At 44.6% G+C, this 19,172-nt stretch overlaps 1 protein-coding gene across 3 annotated transcripts in view; it reads left to right on the top strand.

The window, feature by feature from the left end:
- The first annotated feature begins 53 nt into the window (after positions 1 to 53).
- Positions 54 to 19,172, top strand: part of RRP8 (ribosomal RNA processing 8) — a 29,873-nt gene continuing 10,754 nt past the window's right edge. Inside the window, exons 1-8 of one of the 3 annotated variants that reach the window (XR_012333204.1) lie at positions 54 to 285; positions 1,488 to 1,857; positions 2,061 to 2,514; positions 2,605 to 2,734; positions 2,887 to 2,993; positions 3,078 to 3,174; positions 3,403 to 3,518; positions 12,544 to 12,690. Coding sequence is in view for 2 of the 3 variants with exons in the window: in XM_019947927.3 (XP_019803486.1) it covers positions 187 to 285; positions 1,488 to 1,857; positions 2,061 to 2,514; positions 2,605 to 2,734; positions 2,887 to 2,993; positions 3,078 to 3,174; positions 3,403 to 3,518; positions 12,544 to 12,574 (1,404 nt within the window). In the remaining variant the exon portion in view is untranslated. Of the gene's footprint in view, positions 286 to 1,487; positions 1,858 to 2,060; positions 2,515 to 2,604; positions 2,735 to 2,886; positions 2,994 to 3,077; positions 3,175 to 3,402; positions 8,077 to 12,543; positions 18,894 to 19,172 lie in introns of those variants that run through there. The other 2 variants (XM_019947927.3, XM_004326610.4) reach the window with 2 other exon arrangements.

The following is a 19,172-nucleotide window of genomic DNA, read 5'->3' as shown; positions in this document are numbered from 1 at the left end:
GACCTTCTAGCCCACCAGTGTCTAAACTCGATGGTTTTCGGCGCTGAGCCGGCTGCTCTAGCCGCCTTAGCTTTCACTCTTTGGTTTCCGGCCCTGTGTTGGAGGCTCTGAGCGCTTTGACTCCTGGAGACTAGCTGGGCACGTGGAGAGGCTGGTGGACCGCGCGACCTCGCTCTCCCCAACCCCATGTTCGAGGAGCCGGAGTGGGCCGAGGAGGCCCCAGTAGTCGCGGACCTCGGGTCTGTAGCCTTACGGCCTCGGACCACGGCCGACTCGCAAATCAAGGTGAGTGGACCCGCAGGGGCACTCGGAACGGACCCCGCTGGATCCCAGAGCTGGGGCGCGCCGCATGTGTATTAGGGGGAGGGGGACGCCTGCGACCGCCCGAAAATCCGGGAACTTCCAAAAGAAAGTGATGTTGGAACTGAGAGAGACTTGGTGAGTAGAAGTTAGTGAAGCAAAGAGGGTTTCTTGGAAGGAAAAGCACGTGCAGAGACCCTGGTGTGAGAGAGCATGTTCTGCTAGGGTCACACACCTACACAGAAATAATCTGTGTAGTTGGAACGGAGAGAGTGAGAGGGGGTGCCGTATAAATTGGAGAGCTAGATTAGAGGCTTTGCATACGGTAAAGAGAGAGAGAAGCCAGTGGAGTGTTTTAGCAGAGGAATGATTTCTTCAGATTTGCATTTTGAAAAGGTCATTGGGTGCTGTGTGGACACTGGAGAGAGCAAGAGTAAGCGACGTTGAAGGGTTGTCAGCACTACCTTTCAAAGGGAGGTGGTGCTGAGGGGAGCTCCAAGATAAGTGCCTGGTTTAGGACCACCCAGTAGGACTTCAACCTAGAATGGCCTCCCAGACAGCAGACCTTTCTCCTTTAAGCTTTTGCCGATGTGAGGGCTGCTGCACTTGCTCAGGCTCTTTCTACCCTTCGGTCAGCCTCCAACATGGAATCTGTCTGCTTTATTCCCTCCTCTTCAGCCCCTCAACCCATTGCTGTAGTCCGTGCCACTGGCCTCTGTCTACAGCTTGTCCTTTTCAGTTTGTTCTCTACACTACAACTATTAAAGGAGGCACCTTTAATACACACACGTGTGATCCCGTTACTCTTGTTTTCAGAAACCTTCCTAACTTTTATAAAAAGATATTAGTTAGAGGTAGAAGCCTGAGATTGAGGGTTGGAACTCCTGGTCCCTGGCCTTGATCTTGTAGCTTGGAAGGAAAAGCACGTGCAGAGAACATTTCTCTGGGGAACCCCATTACCTCATCTGCACAATGAAGAAAGTGGGGTGGCTGATTTCTCTGCCCTCCTTGGGATGGCGACTTGAAAGTTCTTCAGGGTCTGGCAGTCTTCATGACAAGTTAAGTTGACTGGGAATAATCCATATGCCTCTAACCAGTGTCTGAATGAGGTCCCCATCTCTCCTTTCTTATTCTCCAGGCCCCATCCATTCTCCTCGCCCCTGCTCTCATCCCTTGTTTTCCCCCAGGGCTCCAAGCACCGCCAGCTCTTGGCCACATTACGGGCCCTGGAGGCAGCATCTCTTCCCCAGCAGCCCCCCAGTCTGCCTGGCAGTGACGAGGAGGACGAGGAGGAGGTGGTGCAAAGAAAGAAGAAACGCCCAAAAAAGGTCTTGTTTGCCAGCACTTCTCCTGAAGTAAAGAAGAAAAGGAAGAAGAAACGTCAAAAACAGGGCCCACCTAGCAGTGGCTCCAAGGAAGGGGAAGTGGAAAGGAAGAAGTGCCACAAAGGGGCTCTTCTTGGCAATGACTTTGCTGCAGAAGAGAAAAGAAAGAGGAAATGCCAGAAACAGGACCCTTCAAATCCTGCCCAGCCCCTGGACAATGTTGACCAAACTGGTATTAGTGCATGTGGGACAGGGAGGGGGGATCAGCTGATCCTACATATGACAGAGGTTATCTGCCACCACTAGATTTGGGGTTAGGGAATAAGAAGTACTTTCATCTAGGCCACAATCTCTGTCTCAGGTTTCGTCTCTTGCTAAGCCTCTGAATTCAGGGGATATCGCCCCAAATATGCCTTCCCATCTCACTCCCTGCAGGTTCCAAAGCTTGGAATTCTAGTGCTGCAAATGACTCCACCAAGCCAAGCCCTGAGACCCCTTGCTCTAATCCTCCGCACACCTTGAGTCGCAAGCAGTGGCGGAACCGGCAGAAGAACAAGCGTAGACAGAAGAACAAGTTTCGGCTTCCTCGGGCGCCAGAGCAGGCCCCAGCCACAGCCGCCACAGAGGAGACAGAGGTGCCTCCTGCCCCCAGTCCAGACAGCCATGGAGCCCGGGCGGAGGCTCTGCGAGCCCGCATGGCCCAGCGGCTGGATGGTGCCCGGTTCCGCTACCTCAATGAACAGCTGTACTCAGGGCCCAGCAGTGCTGCGCAGCGCCTCTTCCAGGAAGACCCTGAGGCCTTTCTCCTCTACCACCGTGGCTTCCAGAGCCAAGTCAAGAAGTGGCCACTGCAGCCAGTGGACCGCATTGCCAGGGATCTTCACCAGCGGTGAGTGGGAGTTGGGCATTGTGAGAAGCGAGGTGTGTCAGTCACGGGCTCAGGCCAGACCAGCGAGCTGTTCCTCCCTTCCACTTCCAGGCCTGCGTCCCTGGTGGTGGCTGACTTTGGCTGTGGGGACTGCCGCCTGGCTTCAAGTATCCGGAACCCTGTGCACTGCTTCGACTTGGCCTCTCTGGACCCCCGGGTCACTGTGTGTGACATGGCCCAGGTAAACCCCACTCCTTCCACGTATCTGGCCTGTGCCCTAGGCCCAAACTTCATGGGCTAATCTCTAACATGCCCTCTCTGCCCGGCACCCCTAGCACTCGGTGCTGGCTTTCTCCTCCCCATAATGTGTGCTTCATACGATACTCTTCATAGGTGCCTCTGGAGGATGAATCTGTAGACGTGGCTGTGTTCTGCCTTTCACTGATGGGAACCAACATCAGAGACTTCCTAGAGGAGGCAAATCGAGTGCTGAAGCCAGGGTAGGAGTCCCCAGGAAACAGATGCATGTATATGTGCACGTGCGTGTGTCTGTGCATTTACCCAGAACTTTCCATCCTTTTCAGGGGTCTCTTGAAAGTGGCTGAGGTCAGCAGCCGCTTTGAAGATGTTCGGACCTTTCTGGGGGCTGTCACCAAACTGGGCTTCAAGGTCATCTCCAAGGTGAGGGCCCCAAGAAGTCTGTCCGTATCTTTGTCACATGTGTGGCCCTTCAGGGTAGTAGTGGTGTTCAGGATGGAGGTCATAATCAGACACAGACGTTTGCTCCTTGAAGGCATGACTTGTGGGAGAGCCCTGGGAAGCTTTCTGAGCAGGGACGGGATGTGGATGGAGGTGGTTTGAGGAGCTGGGGTGAGGATTTAGAGCTCACTGGGTCTTTTCTGTCCCTAGGACCTGACCAACAGCCACTTCTTCTTGTTTGACTTTCAAAAGACTGGGCCTCCTCGGGTCGGGCCCAAGGCTCAGCTCTCAGGCCTGAAGCTCCAGCCTTGTCTCTACAAGCGCAGGTGACCTCTGGACCCCCCTTGAAAGGGGAGGCAAGTCTTAAACTCCAGGCTCAGTACTCTGAAGTACTCAGGCTGTGACCCGGGGCCTGGTACCACCCTTACTCCATCCCAAGAACAAAATGTAATGAAACCCCTGGCTCAGCCCTGCTCTAATGAAGGCTTCTTGGTTCCAGGAAGCATAAAGTCATTTGGGCTAGCTAAAGAATAAGGAGTTACTGTGAGAACGCAGGATTATCTGGGAATTGTGGATGCCCTTAGTGTCATGGAAACGACATGGTTTGGAATTCAATGCATCTCTGCGTGTGGCTCCTCTTTCCATCTCTCAGGAGCCACGTGGGCTTTCTGTCCTAGCATCTCCACTCTCCTCTATTGTCCTTTTCCTGTTTGCACATCAGCTCCTTCTGCTTACCCATAGCTTCTACAGCTTTGGTTTGCCCAGGCCTTGAAGGCCTGGGGCAGGCATTGCTTCTTGGCTCTGGGGCAGCTGGTAGCCCACCAGCATCCTGGCTGAGCACGTCAGTCTGGGCTTCTAGGTCAGGATGGTTTGATTGTCCCTGTACTGAGTGCTTCTTTCCCCTGATCCTTATCTCCATCTTTGGAGCTGTATGGCCCAAACTACTCCTAGTATCTGTTGTCCCATAGGGCCCTGGTGTGTGTCTGGCTGAGGGCACAAATTTGGAATCAGGTAGCCTGCCACTGATTGCTGAGTCTTTTAATCTTTGAATGTCATATTACTCATTTGGAAAATGGTAGGATTCTTGTCTCATGGGATTGTTGTGTGGTGTGGGTTAATGAGGAAATCTGTAGCTAGGGCTGGGTGCACAGGAGGTGCACAATAAACTGTAGCTGTGGCTGATGTGTGTTGTAAGCATTACTGTTTTCTAAAGACCTTCTCCAGGCAGGGTTAGGGGTTGAAGAGTAAAGAATGGACTTGTTGACTGAGGAAGACTCTGGGAGAGCTCAAGATAGGCCTTTCAACAGGCTTATTTTATAGGATTTTTAGAGATTCTTGACAGATTGTGAGCTGTTCTTGGGGGGGGTGGTGGTGCAGGAGCTGGGCCTCTTCATAAATCACACCTGATTGATGCTATTTGGGGTGGAGATTGGGCTGTTCATTGGCAGAAGGGTCTGTCTGTTGTTTCTGCCTTGTAGTGGGCCCAAATCAGCATGTCTTAGGAAAGCTATGGGCAGGGAAGGCTAGTGCCGGGAGAAGATGAACTGGGATGATAGGTCCTTGGCCCCTTCCAGAAGGCATCTGCCATGAGCCCAGGTATAAAGATATAGCCTGTTCTACCTATTTCAAAGAACAAGAACTGAGAGTGACCACTGGGACACAGGTTCCAGGGCTCTGAGCCAGTTGGGTGCCTCCAGTAAGGTGGGTGTTTTGAGGCAGGCTGTGTAGGCCAGAGGGCATGTTTGGAGACTGGGCTATGAACCATCCAGCAGCTACTGCTCAGTACCTTTGCATGTGCTTCTCTCTGCTGAATACTCATCTGACCAGCAGAGTCTTACTCATCCTTCCAAACAGCCTAGTTGTTTCCTACTCCGTTACTCCCAAAGCAGAACTAACTTCTTCATCCGCACTCTCAAAGCGCTACGTGAAGAGTGCAGTTTCAGCATCTAAATACTGTGTGGCGACTGCTTTGTGCATTAGGCTGCAGTCTTCTCAACTCATATTTATCTTTGTATTCCTGAGCTGGTCACTTGAGATCCATCTAAGGAGGTGATAAGGATGACAGGGTCCAGTTGAGTGGGACCGATGAGAAGCAGGGGTGTTGCAGGAGCCCAGGTTCGGGCACATGATGAGGGCACTGTGAACTAGTGACGGTGGAATAGGCGGAGGCGGTTGGGAGAACTTCAGTGAGTAGAACTGGTGGGACATTGCGGCTTGGTGAGAGAAAGGAATCTGAAGCAAGTCTTGGGTTTCTGGCTTGAGCAACTGGTTGGGCTGGTGACGCCATTCAAAAGGTTGGGTTTTTGGTACCTTGATGTTCACTTGGAAGTGGGACAGAAACTCAGCAGCCAGAGGAGGTAACTCAAGTCATAGGAATAGGTAAGATATCCAAAGTAAGATAACGAGAAGAGAAAGTGGCTTGGAATAGAACTCACAGGAGCATTTAATGGATGAGTAAAGGAAAATGAACCAATAAAGGGGACAAGAAGAGAAGGTGGGGCCAGAGATGGAGGAGTAAAACCAGGAGAATGAATTTCTTAATGTGGAAGGAGTGGGGAGGTTTTAGGCCGACAGATGCTGTTGAAAGGTCTATTAAGATGAGAGAGGTCAGGTCGCAGCAGGGAGAGGATTGCTGCATAATGTTGAGGGCCTGGGGTTTGAATTTATAGTGGTATTATTCATGAATTTATAGTGAGTCCAATGCTGTGGTTCTCTCTACGTACTCAGGAATCTAGGTGTAGCTGTGGAAAAAATGAGTACTGAGGGATCATCCAGGATTGGAAACTTGCCATGCAATTGAAATAAATGAGCAAAGGAATTTCAGACCGTTCGTAAGTAAGCGATTGCTATGCTGGACCATGGAATTTGGTAGAACAGGTGAGTGGAGTAAAGACAGGAGTAGGTTGTTGCATTGGGGGTAACTGAACAAGTAACCTAGAAGGATGGGAGACTGTGGTCAGAAACTGGAATGCCTGAATAATTCATATTGGAAGCAGAGCAGCTCCAGGCAATGGCTAAGTTTAGAGTGTAGTTATAGGGGTGAGTGCCTGAGAGGTGTGCAAGGGAGGTTGCCCGGAGATTGGTTAATGCATGGAGGCCTCAGGTATTGAGAGAGGTTCTGCGTGGACTTTGAAAGTCTCCAGGATGATGGTAGACATAAGCGTGGAACAGGTGCCAACCTCTTGAAGATGGGGGCAGATCCAGGAGATCTGCAAAGAGTAGGAGAGGCGGGATAGCGTGAATTTCAAAGGGACAGAGGGTTCACACAGCCTACTAGAGAGACTTCCATCTTGGGGGTGATGTGAGGCTGGTGAGTGGAGCTGGCTACCAGGCAGCCAAGACAAAATACCCTGACAGTCCTCTCCAGCTTGGCGGGATTCACTGGGGATTGTTGGGGAGACAACTGTTGTGGCAGCTCCATGGGACAGGAATCTCCTGGGATAACAGGGAGGGAGGCAAGCCATAAAGTCTAAGGGATGTTTTGGAGTAGCAGGGCATCTGTCTCACTGTAGTGCACACGTCACCTTTTTATAGCTCCATATCTCTGTTTCCCAAGTGTTATTTATATTCCTAGATCTTGATTAATTTTCCCTGCTTTATTATCATGCTCAGCAGGACAGCTGGGGTCTGCCTTCTTCCCTCTTTTGCTTTCCTCCCTTACTTAAAATTTGGATTCTTTCTTTGCCTGTTCTGGCTCCAGCCACCTACATAAACATCTTTCTGGGTCTCACTCAGGACCCCGGCTCCCCCTAACTCAGCCAAGCCTCCATCTGCGTTTCTATCAATTCTGAAAGCAGGACTTTCCTGAGTCTGGGTGCCCCCCTGCTCCATCGTCAGCTTCAGGACAAGCTGTTCTTCAAGTCCATGCCTGGGCTTCAGTGTCTAATGTTGAGAGCCGAGACTGAAGAGAGAACAATATATATTTCTTTAAGAAATAACAGCATGCCAGCTGTTTAAGGAACAGTGAGATCAGTTTAAGGAACAATTGGAGAACAGAATGAAGGAGTGCAGTCATAGTAAGAAGTAAACAAGAGTGGGAAAGAGTGTAATTGGAGATTCCACTGGGAGCATTTGGGAAGCCTGAGGTATTTATTCCTAAAGCCAAGAAATGGTGAACCTGGAATCTGACTCCTGCCCTGGAAATGCGGAGGGCAAACAGAGATTCATTAACTGTTTCAGGGGTGGAGCCAGGGGAGTGCTGCTGCTTTTGCATTGGCCTGTGTTCCCAGAATTTGCCGTGGTAAGCCATGCGTGAGTGTATCCTTTGCACCTTGCAGGAGAGGGAAGTGTCAGCTGGTCTTGAGTCCTGTCCAGTAGGACCATTTGAAGAGGCAAGGAGACCTTAGCACAAAGAAGCTAGGAGTGTGCCATGTGGGCTGAGGAGGGAGTCTCAGGAAACCACCCAGAATAAAGCTGCATCCACCAAGGTAAAGGGGACTGCAGAAAAGGGACGGCATGATGCTCCCTTTAAATATCTAGCAGGCCCGTGGGGCACAGAAACACCCAGTCAAGCAAGCACAGTTTTATCCCCTTCCTCTCTGCAGCTGGGCCCAGAGCAGTCAGCAGCTCTTAGGTGGAGAGGAGGTGAGAAGAGCAGAGAGCATCCAGACCATTCCTCCCTTCCCCAGTGCAGGCTCCTTGACTTAAGTGGGACAGAGCTGGGAGGCGAAAATAGGTAAAGCTACAATAGGTGCAGATTATTTATTGTAATGTAGGATTAGACATTGCAATCATCTGAGACTGGTTTTGTATCTTAAACTGATTCTAAGACATCTGTGAACTAAGAATGAGCTGAAAAGTCACAGGCTTGCTGCAGCTTTTCTCTAAATGAAAAAGGGTTGGAGGCGTGGTGAGAGACGAGAATAAAGTTGGGTTTGGCTAGCAGTCTGTGCTTATGCTTCCTCAGCATCCCTTTTAGAGGCTTATTGCCCCTGCAGTCATCGGGGTGCTCCAGCTTTTGTTCCTGTAACACTGTTCTAAGGGAGCACAGTTCCCAAAGAAGCAACGTGGTCTTGGCAGAGACACAGCTCGGCTCCAGTCACACAACCACTTACGTAATTTCACGAAGCACTTTACAGATTCTCACAGAGACCTCTAATTACATTGTCCTCCATCCCTGGTGACCTCCCAGGCTGTCCACCTGGTTCTAGGACATTCGACTACTGCAGTAACCACCTTACGGGTCCAGTTGCTTCCACTCCTGTCCCCAGAGCAATTCATTTTCCACTCAGCCAAGTGAGCTTTTTAAAATGTAAGTCAGATATGTCACTTCTCTGCTGAAAATCCTTCAGTGGATTCACAGTGCTCTAAGAACAAAAGGCAAACTCCTTCCCAGGCCCTGTGTGATCTTGCCCAGGCCTCCCTCTCCAGCTGCACCTTAACCCACTGCTTCCACACGAAACTGCAGCCACACAGGCTTTCTTTCCATTCCTCAAGTGTTCCAAGCCATTTCTACTTCTGGGTCGTTACATTTGCCACTCCATCTTCTCAGGATACTTTTCCCTGGTGAGTTCATTTTTATCTTCCAGATCTTCACACCAGCATCACCTTTTCTTCTGTGGAAAAACCGGGCTAGATGCTCACCAAAATGTCCTTTTCCTGGACACACAGTTAAATTACATTTCCCAGCTTCTTGCATCAAGGTGGGGCTGTGTGCATCGTCCTCCCCAGTGGAAAGGGAGCAGAAGTGACGTTTCACTACCAGACCAAGACAGTTCAAGAGTGGACGAGCCTTCTCCGTGTTCTCCACCCCCTCCTCTGCCTTCCAGGGTGACCTTGAAGCACGTGTTTTGAAGATGGAGTCAGAGCATAGAAGGAGTCTGGATATTTAAGTCCCTGCTTAGAGGAGAACTGCTTGATCGAGAATATCCACACTTCTTTGAACAAGGAATAACCTCTGTTGCATTAGTGTTTAGCATGATATGCCCTGGCTAATATAGCTTCTCTGGCCACCCTGTCCACCTTGTCTTGATCACAGAACCCTTTCTGTTTCCTTCAGGGTGCTTCAGACATTTAATTAGCTTACCAGATGCCGGTCAACACTTCCCCAGTCCTATGAATTGGGCTCCTAACTGGGGAAAAAAATGCTCACATGAGGAAGTTGAGATACTGATTTTATCAGTTTATCAGTTACATTTTGATTGTGACAAAAGCAACAACAAAAAAAGGAAATCCCCCTAAAGAATATCTTAAACAAATTAGATTTTTCTTCTTGTAAAACTAGAAACCTGATGGTTGGTGGTTGTTGGCATTGGTTCAGGAATTCAAGGATGTTAGCAGTTAGGTCTGTGTGACTCTCTTGATCCTCATGGTCACAAGATGATGTGTTTTGATTAAGCAGAGACACCCTACTTACTATTACCCTTCTCAGGAGTCGCACAGGTAGCCACAGCCCCTATCTTTTTGGCCTTACTTCAAGGGTCCTTCTACATTGTTAGTACTCTGGTGTAAATACGTTCCATTTATTCCCTATAACATGGCTGAGACCAATCTGAAATATTACTATTTTAAATATATTTGTCTCCCCCGCCCCTTCCCACATCTCAGTGGCCTGTCAGCAACTCATCCAATTCAAAGCTGTTCTCCCTCCAGCTCAGTGGGGTGGGGAAACCTTCATGGTCTGTTTATTTCACTCATTCTCCACCTCCTCTGTCACTTCTAGGACTGGGATGGGGGAAGGCATGTTAGAGGCACAAAGGCTAAACTTTGATTTAGTTTAGCTTCATCAGTGTGTTCTACTAAGACAGGCATTTAAATGTTGGCTCAGTGTGTGGGGTTCTCTGGAGTCCCGCCATGGCACTTGCGCACTAACTGGTTTTGGTTCCCTGCTTACAATACTCAGCCCACACTCCCCCTCGGCTCTTCAGCTCCCGACACTGACAGCGTATGCACAGCGTCCTAGTGCTGAAGTCCCTCACCCTGGCGGGCAGCCCTCCTGGGAGCGGTTCCAACAAATACCTTAGGAGTGGTTACCTTTTTGGGAGCTCCCGGGAAACTCATGCATATTTGTCCTACCAAACAGCAGCAGTGCAGCCCCGCCAGCCCCTGACTCCCCTTGCCCTGTCCCAGCTAGCCTGACTCTGACCTCTCCATCTCTCTCTCTCTGGCTCCAAACCCTCACAAGTGACTCAGGTTACTTTCTCCCAAGAAGCCTCTGCCCCAGGCTCCACCCCAGTGGCCATATGGAGCCGGGTCTATAAGTTTCTGAGTGTAGCAAGCGTCTTGCTAGAGAATGTAATGCTGAATGAATATAAGGTCTCTCCCTCTCCTGGGAACATGAAATGACTATAAGTGGTTGTGTTGGAGCCCTCCTCGCTTGATTTAGGATGGAGGGGACAGCGCTGCTTCTTTACCTTTCAGGGAGAAGTTCTCTCTATTCCTAAAAATTCCCGTCAATGAAGCTTGCATTTCTAACTTCACGTACAATAGGAAGGTTGGTGGGCCTGGATCAGCTTTATTACCTTAGAGTAAATTCTGTGTAGGTGTATCTAGCACCCTTATTTAACATCTTCTTACTTGTGCAAGTATTCTTGTAAAATGTGAATTGTTCTCATGCATGTGCTTTATTTATAGAGTATTGTCAACAAATCTTGTCTTCTTTTTTCCCATCACTCAACTGTATTTTTAATATCCATCTATGTTATCAATCAGGGCCCACTCAGGGAAATAGAAACAGTACTAAGTGTTTCAAATAGAGGGCATTTAATGCAGAGAATTGATTACAAGTGATAGAGGCTGAGACAAAAGAAGATGCTTGATGTAATTAAAAATTAAGAACTGGAGAAATCAGATAATGTCCTAAGGCCTGGGAAAACAAAAGGGAAGAAGGGAAATAATTACCAGAAACTAGGAGCTCAGAAAAGGGACCACTTTTAACTGGTCAGTACTCAGATCTCTATGGGGAGGCTCCCTCCACATACCTGGTGCTTGGACTTCTGAGGAAGGAAATGGCCTTGAGGGTGAGGGAGCAAGGTCTGACTGTTCTCTGACTGCCAAGGGGGGAGCTGATCTGCTGCTGGTGTCTCAGAAGTGTAGCAAAGCTGCTGCTGAGTGCAAAAGAAGCTAGTAGCCAGAGACAACTGTCTGCAGCTGAAATACTGTGACAGCAACCGGAAAACAGGAATGAAGACTCTCCCCCCTTTTTCATTTTCAGTTTCCCTCTATGGCATCCTTTGGCAGAACCTAATGGAACCACCTGCCAGTGGATTCTGGGAAATACACTCTGCAGAGTCACAGCTGCAACAACACAACTCCAGAGTGTGTGTACGTGGGGGCTGAGAGGGAGGTGTGCTGCAGAGGGAGATACGGAGAGTGTAGGAGCCAAAAGAAAATAGGTAAATAGCCAGTATATTCCACGTAGCTGCTCATACATCTAGATTGTTGCTTCTGTCAGCTGTGAAGTACTTCATAATATGCATCCACCATAGTAAACTTATATATTGGCCTGGTTGCCTCAAATTCTTTGCCATCTGGAGAAATTAAAATCCTTGCAGCTAGGGTTCTGAGTACAAAATAAGTGCCCCCGACTAGATGCACTCATTTGAGATTTGGGAGGTAAGGGTCATCTTCCTGCCGCTTGGCTGTTATTGCTGGAGGCAGGTGTAAGCGCTGGGCTTTCTGCAGCAGCGTCCCGCCGAAGCCAGGGACAGAATAGGGTGCCTGCTGTAAGGGCGAAAGTTCAGCATATTCTGGAAGTGCAGTAGGTAAAATAAATCTGCTCTGTACAAATTTGGCTTTAATAAGATGGTTAAGAAGAAAAATTATTGGAAGGGTGTCAATAAGTTACTCAGAGAACTAATGGAAAGTCCAGGGAGTGAGGCTTAGAGAACAGACAGGAGCCAAGGGAGGATGAACAGGTGCAAAATCTAAGGTCAACTTTAGTCAGTCTGGTTAGGATGGCACTGCTGTCACCATTGCTACTTGACTTTACTCTCACTGTTTTGGGTACATAGATTGATGCTGAGAATTGAGATAATCCTCCTCTAGGTTCATGGCGCTATATTAGGACCGGCTCAGAAAGGCCCCTCTCCTGTTCTTTATTTTGTTTGTTTACTTTATTCCTGATTCATATTTCTGCTCCTCTTGTACCCCACAATGTGTTTGTTGTGTGCCCCTGGACACCTGTGTATCTTTGGCAAAATAGATGGTGGTTTTGGTATATGCATGCTGTGGCAGAGACTTGCCAGCTGTTCCTCGCACCCATTTTCTTCTTCCTGGGAAATCAGCTGTATTCTTTCCCAGCTTCCCTTATTCTTAAGTCGGGCCATGTGATTGAATCTAGCCAGTTGGATGGTAGTGGAACTAAGGTGTGCTACTTCTGTGACTTGGGTCCTTAAATTTTCCTATGCACAGTCCCCCATGTTATTTCCACTTTGGCCTTTGAGCATATGACCTTGAAAGCTACACGTTGAAGATGACGGAGCCAAAAGGTGGAAGGAGCCTGAACATCACTTAGAGGAGAGCCACCCACCAATTAAGAACATCTGTTTTGGATTTCACGTGAGTGAAAAAGAAATCTCTATCTTTTTGAGCCATTATACCCTTGGTTTGTTGTTACAGCGGCTAGTAATCTTTTTTTAAATCCCTTTTAATTGAACACATCAGAAAAGTAAACAAAACACACACCCATACAGAAAAGTAAACAAAAATGTTAAGCCTAATGGTTTATCACAAGGCCGGTACCTGTGTACGCGCCACCTAGACTAAGAAACAGAAGGCTGTCAACACCCAGAAGCCTCTTTTATGTCACCTCCCAACTTTCTTCTCTTGACTTTGCGAAGTTACCACCACCCTAACTTTCATGACATTGATTTCCTTGCTTCTCTTTATAGTCTTACCAGTTGAGCATCCATACCTAAATTGTATATATTTCCATGTGTCTGGCTTCTTCCCATCCCATGGATGGGATTCATCCATGTGTTGAGCGCAGCTGAATTTCATTCATTTTTATTTCTGTAGAAATATATCCCATTCTGTGAAGAAACCACAGTTTATTGATTGATTCAACTGTTGATGTACCTTTGAGTTATATATCAATCAGAATGGGCTGGATCATGCTACAGGAAACAAAAACCCAAAATATTAATGGCTTAACCCCACAAAAGATAATTTTTTACTATTGCTGTAGGTTGGCAGGGACTCTGTTCGTAGTCACTAAGGTACTCAAGCTAATGAAACTCCATTGCAATACATGCTTCCGTAATCACTAGGCGAGAAAAGGGAACAAGACAGATCACACCCTGGCACCAAAAGCTTCACTCTGGAAGCGACACATGTCCTCTTTGCCCCGTTTAATTAGCCAAAACAAGTCTCATTGCCATATATACCTCCCGTATGAGCCTACCGTGTACCCGGAAGGAAGAGAAACAGAATGTGAACTGCCTAATGATTAGTTTGTGGTTTCTACAAACAATGCTGCTGTGAACAATCTTGCAAGTGCCTCTTGTGCATGTGCACATGCTTCCTTTGGGAATATAACTAGGAGAAAACTGGTCATAAAGTATGTATATCCTCAACTTTAATAGTTAATGCCAGACTGTTTACAAATTTTTCAATTTATACTCCCTTCACCAGGGAAATGAGTGTTCACTTAATCCACATGAGAATTCACTTTATTCCATATCTTTGCTATCTTGTGGCATTGTCCCCCAGTTCCAGTATATGTGTTATGTTATGTCCTTTGGTTTAACTTTTCATTTCCCTAATTACTAATGGGATTGACCTTTTCATATACTGACTGCTTGAAAATTCTTTTCATACACTGACTACTTGAAAATCCTCTTCGATCAAGTGCCTGTTGAAGTCTCTTGCCCACTTTTTCTAATGGATTGTCTTTTCTTTGTTGATTTTGTATTTTATACACACACACACACACACACACACACACACACACACACACACACACACACACACACACACACACACACACACACACACACACACACACCCCATAATCCCTTCTGGTTATATGTACTGCATGTATCTTCTCCCATTCTGTGGTTTCCTTTTTCACTCTCTTAATGGGTGTTTATTGATGAACAGAAGTTTAATGTAGCCTGGTTTATCGATTGTTCATGGTTAATGCTGTGTGTGCCTATTTAAAGAATCATTCCTACCCCAAAATGATGAAGATATCTTACTAACTTATCTTCTGGATGTGTTAGTATTTTGCTTTTCATAGTTCTACAACCCATGTGCAACTGATTTTTCTGTGTGGTTAGAATAGGAGCCAAGTTGAATTTTATTTCCATCTAGATATCCAATTAATACAAAACTGTTCACTGAAAAAAAAATTTTCCTGTTACTCTCTACCTTTCCATATTTTTCTGTTAAGTGCGAGTTTGTTTCTGGGCACCCTAATCCATTCCTTGGTCTGTACGTCTGTCTTCACAGCAGTACCTCACTGTTTTAACTACAGTAGCTTTCTAATAAGTCTTAGTATGTGGTACAGCAAGTCCCACACGTTTTTCATCTCCAGAAGGACTATTGTTGGACCTTTGCATTTCCATGATTGTCAAGTTCCCTGAACACCCTGATGGGATTTTCTTACGCAGGCTCAGTTTGGTGCGAACTGATCCATTTGTAATACTGAGGCTTCCAAATCCGTGGTCTGTGTGCGCCATTTCATTAATTGCTGTCAATAATGTTTTATAGATTTATGTGCAAAGTTCTTCTTGCACATCTTTTGTTATATTTATTCCTAGGCATTTACTGTTGCTTTTTTAAACATCTTGCAAATGGGATCTTTAGAAATTTCATTTTCTCCTTGCTTTTATATAGAAATATAACCAATTTTTGTGTGTTGACCATGGAGCAGCACCCTTGCTAAATAACCTCACTTACTAACTAATAATTTATCTGTATTCTTTTATGTTCTACATATATTATACTCATATCGTCTCTGAACATCATATCAGTTTATTTCACCCTTTCTAATTCTATAGCATTTATTCTTATCCATGCTATACTCCACTGGCCAGGAGATCCATCACTATGTTCAAGAAGAGTGATGTTGGTGGAAGTCTGAATCACTATCAGACTTGAAGGAAAAGCTTTCAGTATTTTGTCATTGAGTGTGGTATTGGAAGTGAGATTCTGATTAATGGTTGTCAGATCAGTAATGTGCTCTACTTGCTATTACTTGTATCATGAATTGGATTTTGAATTTTGTCAAATGCTCCTTCTGAATTGAGATGATCATATATTTTTTAAAATTCTGTCAGTGTAGCAAGTAAAAGATATTTCCATATGTGAAATCAACCTTGAGTTTTTGGAATAAAATTAGCTTAGTTGATTATATCTTTTTTATATATTGATGAAATCAGTTTAATAATACTTTGTATAGGACTTTTTAATCTGTGCTCATGAGTGAACATAAGTGATATCTTCCTATAAATCTTCCTTTTCCCACTCAACACAGTGCTTTTAAGTTCTCTTCGTGTTGCTATATGTACCTATAACTCACTTTAACCTCTTCTTCACATGCTCTAATGGCTTCCCATCTCATTCATAATATAGCCCAGAGTTCTTACTATAACCGAAAAGCCCCTTGTATTATCTGGATTCCAGTTACCTCTCTAACACTCTCCCCCTTCATACACACCTTTTCAGCCATACTGTCCACTTTGCTAATTATTGAATATTCTAGGCATGCCCCTGCCTCAGGGCCATTGTACTATTTCAACTACCTGGAATATACTTTCACAGTTATCTTTATGGCCTACTTCCACACTATATTTGGATCTCTGTCCAAATGTCAATCTATCAGGTAATCCCTCTCTCTAGCCAATACTTTTTTTTTAACTTTTTTTTTTTAAGCCAATACTTTCTACTGCCTTACCATGCTTAGTGTTTCTTCAAGGGACTAATCACCACCTTTTAAATTACATATTTATTTGTTTATATAGTTATTATGTATTTCCCCACACTAGAATGTAAATTCTAAGAGAGTAGGGACTTATCTGTTTTATTTAATACTGTATCCCTGGGATCTAGTACATACTTGCATCTGACATCTGTTTAGTGTTCCAACATGTATTTGTTTAGAAAATTTAACATAGCCATTCCTCTAAAGACATTTAGATTATCCAAATCCTTGTGACTACAAAAAAATGGGGGAAGGATTTTCTTATAAATGTTCTCTTAAATGTATACAGTGTATATATGAGTCTTGGTTCCAGATTTCGAGTTACTTTGTCAGGCCAGTTATGCCACAATTAACAACTATAAAATCTGAGCAAAATACAAACAAAAAACAATATTTGAAGGCCCTGGAAAGTGAACAAAAGCAGGCAGAAAGCAGAGGAGAATTTACCCATGAAAGACTTTAGCTGCAGTGGGTAAGAATTGTGATTTTTGTGGTCTTTCTGTCTGAAGGTTTTCCTTCCCCACCCCATTTTCCAGCCCCACCCTATCCCCCAGTTCCAAACGCAGAAAACCACAGCCTTACTCACTCAAAACAGCAGAGGACAGAGTTCAAGGCTGGTAAAAATGCTGGAAATTTAAGAGCAGAAATCCTGGAAGAGAGAGTGGTATAAGGGGTGAAACCAAAATTTGGACAAACTCAACCCAAATCTTTGGATGACTACTAAATTACACATGCAAAGGGGAGACTCAGTGGGACCTAGCAAAAATAGCTGGCAGAATCCAGTGTGGAGTCTATCTTCGAATGACAGAAATGCACTGGAGTGAGATATGCAAATTTGCTGCTTTTTTTGCCTGAATACATTTCCTCAATTCATGTCCAGCTTGGGTGGCAGCTGAAGTGTCAGAAGACAGGGTGTGGCAGTGGAGAGCAGCTGGAAATTTAAACGGAAAATCCCAGAAGCAAAAGCACTATAGAGGAGATGAACCCCCAAAATCTGTCCAAGTCTTTGGCCAGTGACTAACCTATGTAAATGCAGGTGAGATGCTCTGAGGCTAGGCTGAAAAAGCAGCTGCTAGAAGCCAAAAGAACTAAGTAGATATGTCAACTGTTGTATGCACAACATAGGAAATATAAAATTTGCATTTTGAGGCCCCCCCATCCCAAAATTCCTTCATAACAACACCAACAACAAATCTTCAGAACATAACAGAATGAAAATTTCCATTTGGTTCTTTCTTGTAGTTTCTGTTTCTACAACATATTATTCACAATATCCAGTTTTCAACCAAAATTACGAGACATGCAAATAAATAGGAAATTATAGCCCTATTATAATTATAAAAATATGAAATTATAAACAGTAATTTATACTCAAGGGAAAAGACACTCAATAGAAACTGACTCTAGTGGGCTCAGATATTGGATTTAGTTGTCACAGAGTTCAAAGTAGCTGTTATTAATGTGTCCAAATAATAAAATGAAAATATGGATAAGAAATTCAAGGAAAATATGGCCTCAACGAATATACAGATGGAAAACCTTGCCAGAACATAGAAACTACAAGAAAGAATGAAATGGAAATTCTAGAACAGAAAAATATAAATAACTAAAGGGAAAAAAAAAAAAGGATAATACGAAGTACTTGATTCGTACAACAGAGAAAATAGGCTGAAAAAATTGATGGGGCCTGTGGGATTATAACAAAAGGTCTGACATTGTGTCATTGAAGTCCCAGAAGAAGATGAGAAGGAGGATTTAGCTGAGAAAGCACTTGATGAAAAATATCCAGAAACTTCCCGAGTTTGGTAAGAAATCCATATGGATTCAAGAAGCAAGTGAACCCCAAACAGAATAAACATGAAGAAATCCATTTAAAACATATATAATTAAACTTATGAAAACTAAATAAAAAGAAAAAATTTGAAACAACAAAAGAAAAATGACACCTTACCTAAAGGGGAAAAACAATTTGAATGACAGCAGAGTTCTTATCAGGAACCATGGAAGCTATAGGGGAGTGGCACAATTTTTCTCAGATTTTGAAATAAAAGAACTGTTAACACAGAAACTTATACCCAGTGAAAATAAAATATCCTTTAGGAGTGAAGGGGAAATTTGGATATTCTCAGATGAAGGGAAACTGGGGGAATTTGTCACCAGCAGACCTACCCTAAAAGAATGGCTAAAAGAAGTTCTCCAAATAGAAAGGGAATAATAAAAGAAGAAGTCTTAGAACATCAGGAAGGATGAAAGGGCACAAATATATGTGTAAACAAACATGTATGCATGTACAGCTAGCTTTCCCTCTCTTGAGTTCTCTGAATTGTGTTTGATGGTTGAAGCAAAGTTTATAACATTGATGTGGTTCTAAATGTATTAAGACAATTACATTATAAACAGGGAAGGATAAAGGGAAGTAAGGTTTCAGTACTTCACTTGAACAAGATGACAACATCAGTAAACCATGTTAAGTAATGTATATATAATGTAATACATAAAACAACTACTAAAAAGCTATATAAAGATATAAACTCAAAAACACTATAGATAACTCAAAATGGAGTTCTAAAAAATATTCAGTTAACTCACAGAAAGCAGAAAAAAGAAAACAGACAAAAATCAGAGAGAGTAAACAGAAAAACAAAAAGCAGATTTACTCCCTAGCATATCAATAATTATATGTTAATGAACTGAATACACCAATTAAACAACAAAGATGGGCAGAGTGATTTGAAAAAAAAAGACCAAAATATATGTCGTCTACAAGAAACTCACTTTAAATATAACAATATAGGCAAATTGAAAGTAAGAGGAAGAAAAAGATCTATCATGCAAACATTATTTAAAAGGAACCAGGAGTGGCTATATTGATATCAGATAAAGTAGACCTCAGAGGAAAAGATTTTGACAGAGAGCGAAAGGGACATTATATAATAATAAATGGGTCAATGCAGCAAGAAAGCATAGCAATCCTAAATGTGTACACACCAAACAACAGTGTGCAAAGTACATGAAGTAGATCTGATATCACTGAAAGGAGAAATATACAAATCCAAACTTGCAGTTGGAGACTCTCAACAATTGGTAAGACAACTAGACAGAAAAACAACAAGTA

Source organism: Tursiops truncatus, chromosome 8 (genome assembly GCF_011762595.2).
Source record: "Tursiops truncatus isolate mTurTru1 chromosome 8, mTurTru1.mat.Y, whole genome shotgun sequence".
NCBI classification, from domain to species: Eukaryota; Metazoa; Chordata; class Mammalia; order Artiodactyla; family Delphinidae; genus Tursiops; species Tursiops truncatus.
This window is presented reverse-complemented; position numbering and strand designations above follow the sequence as displayed.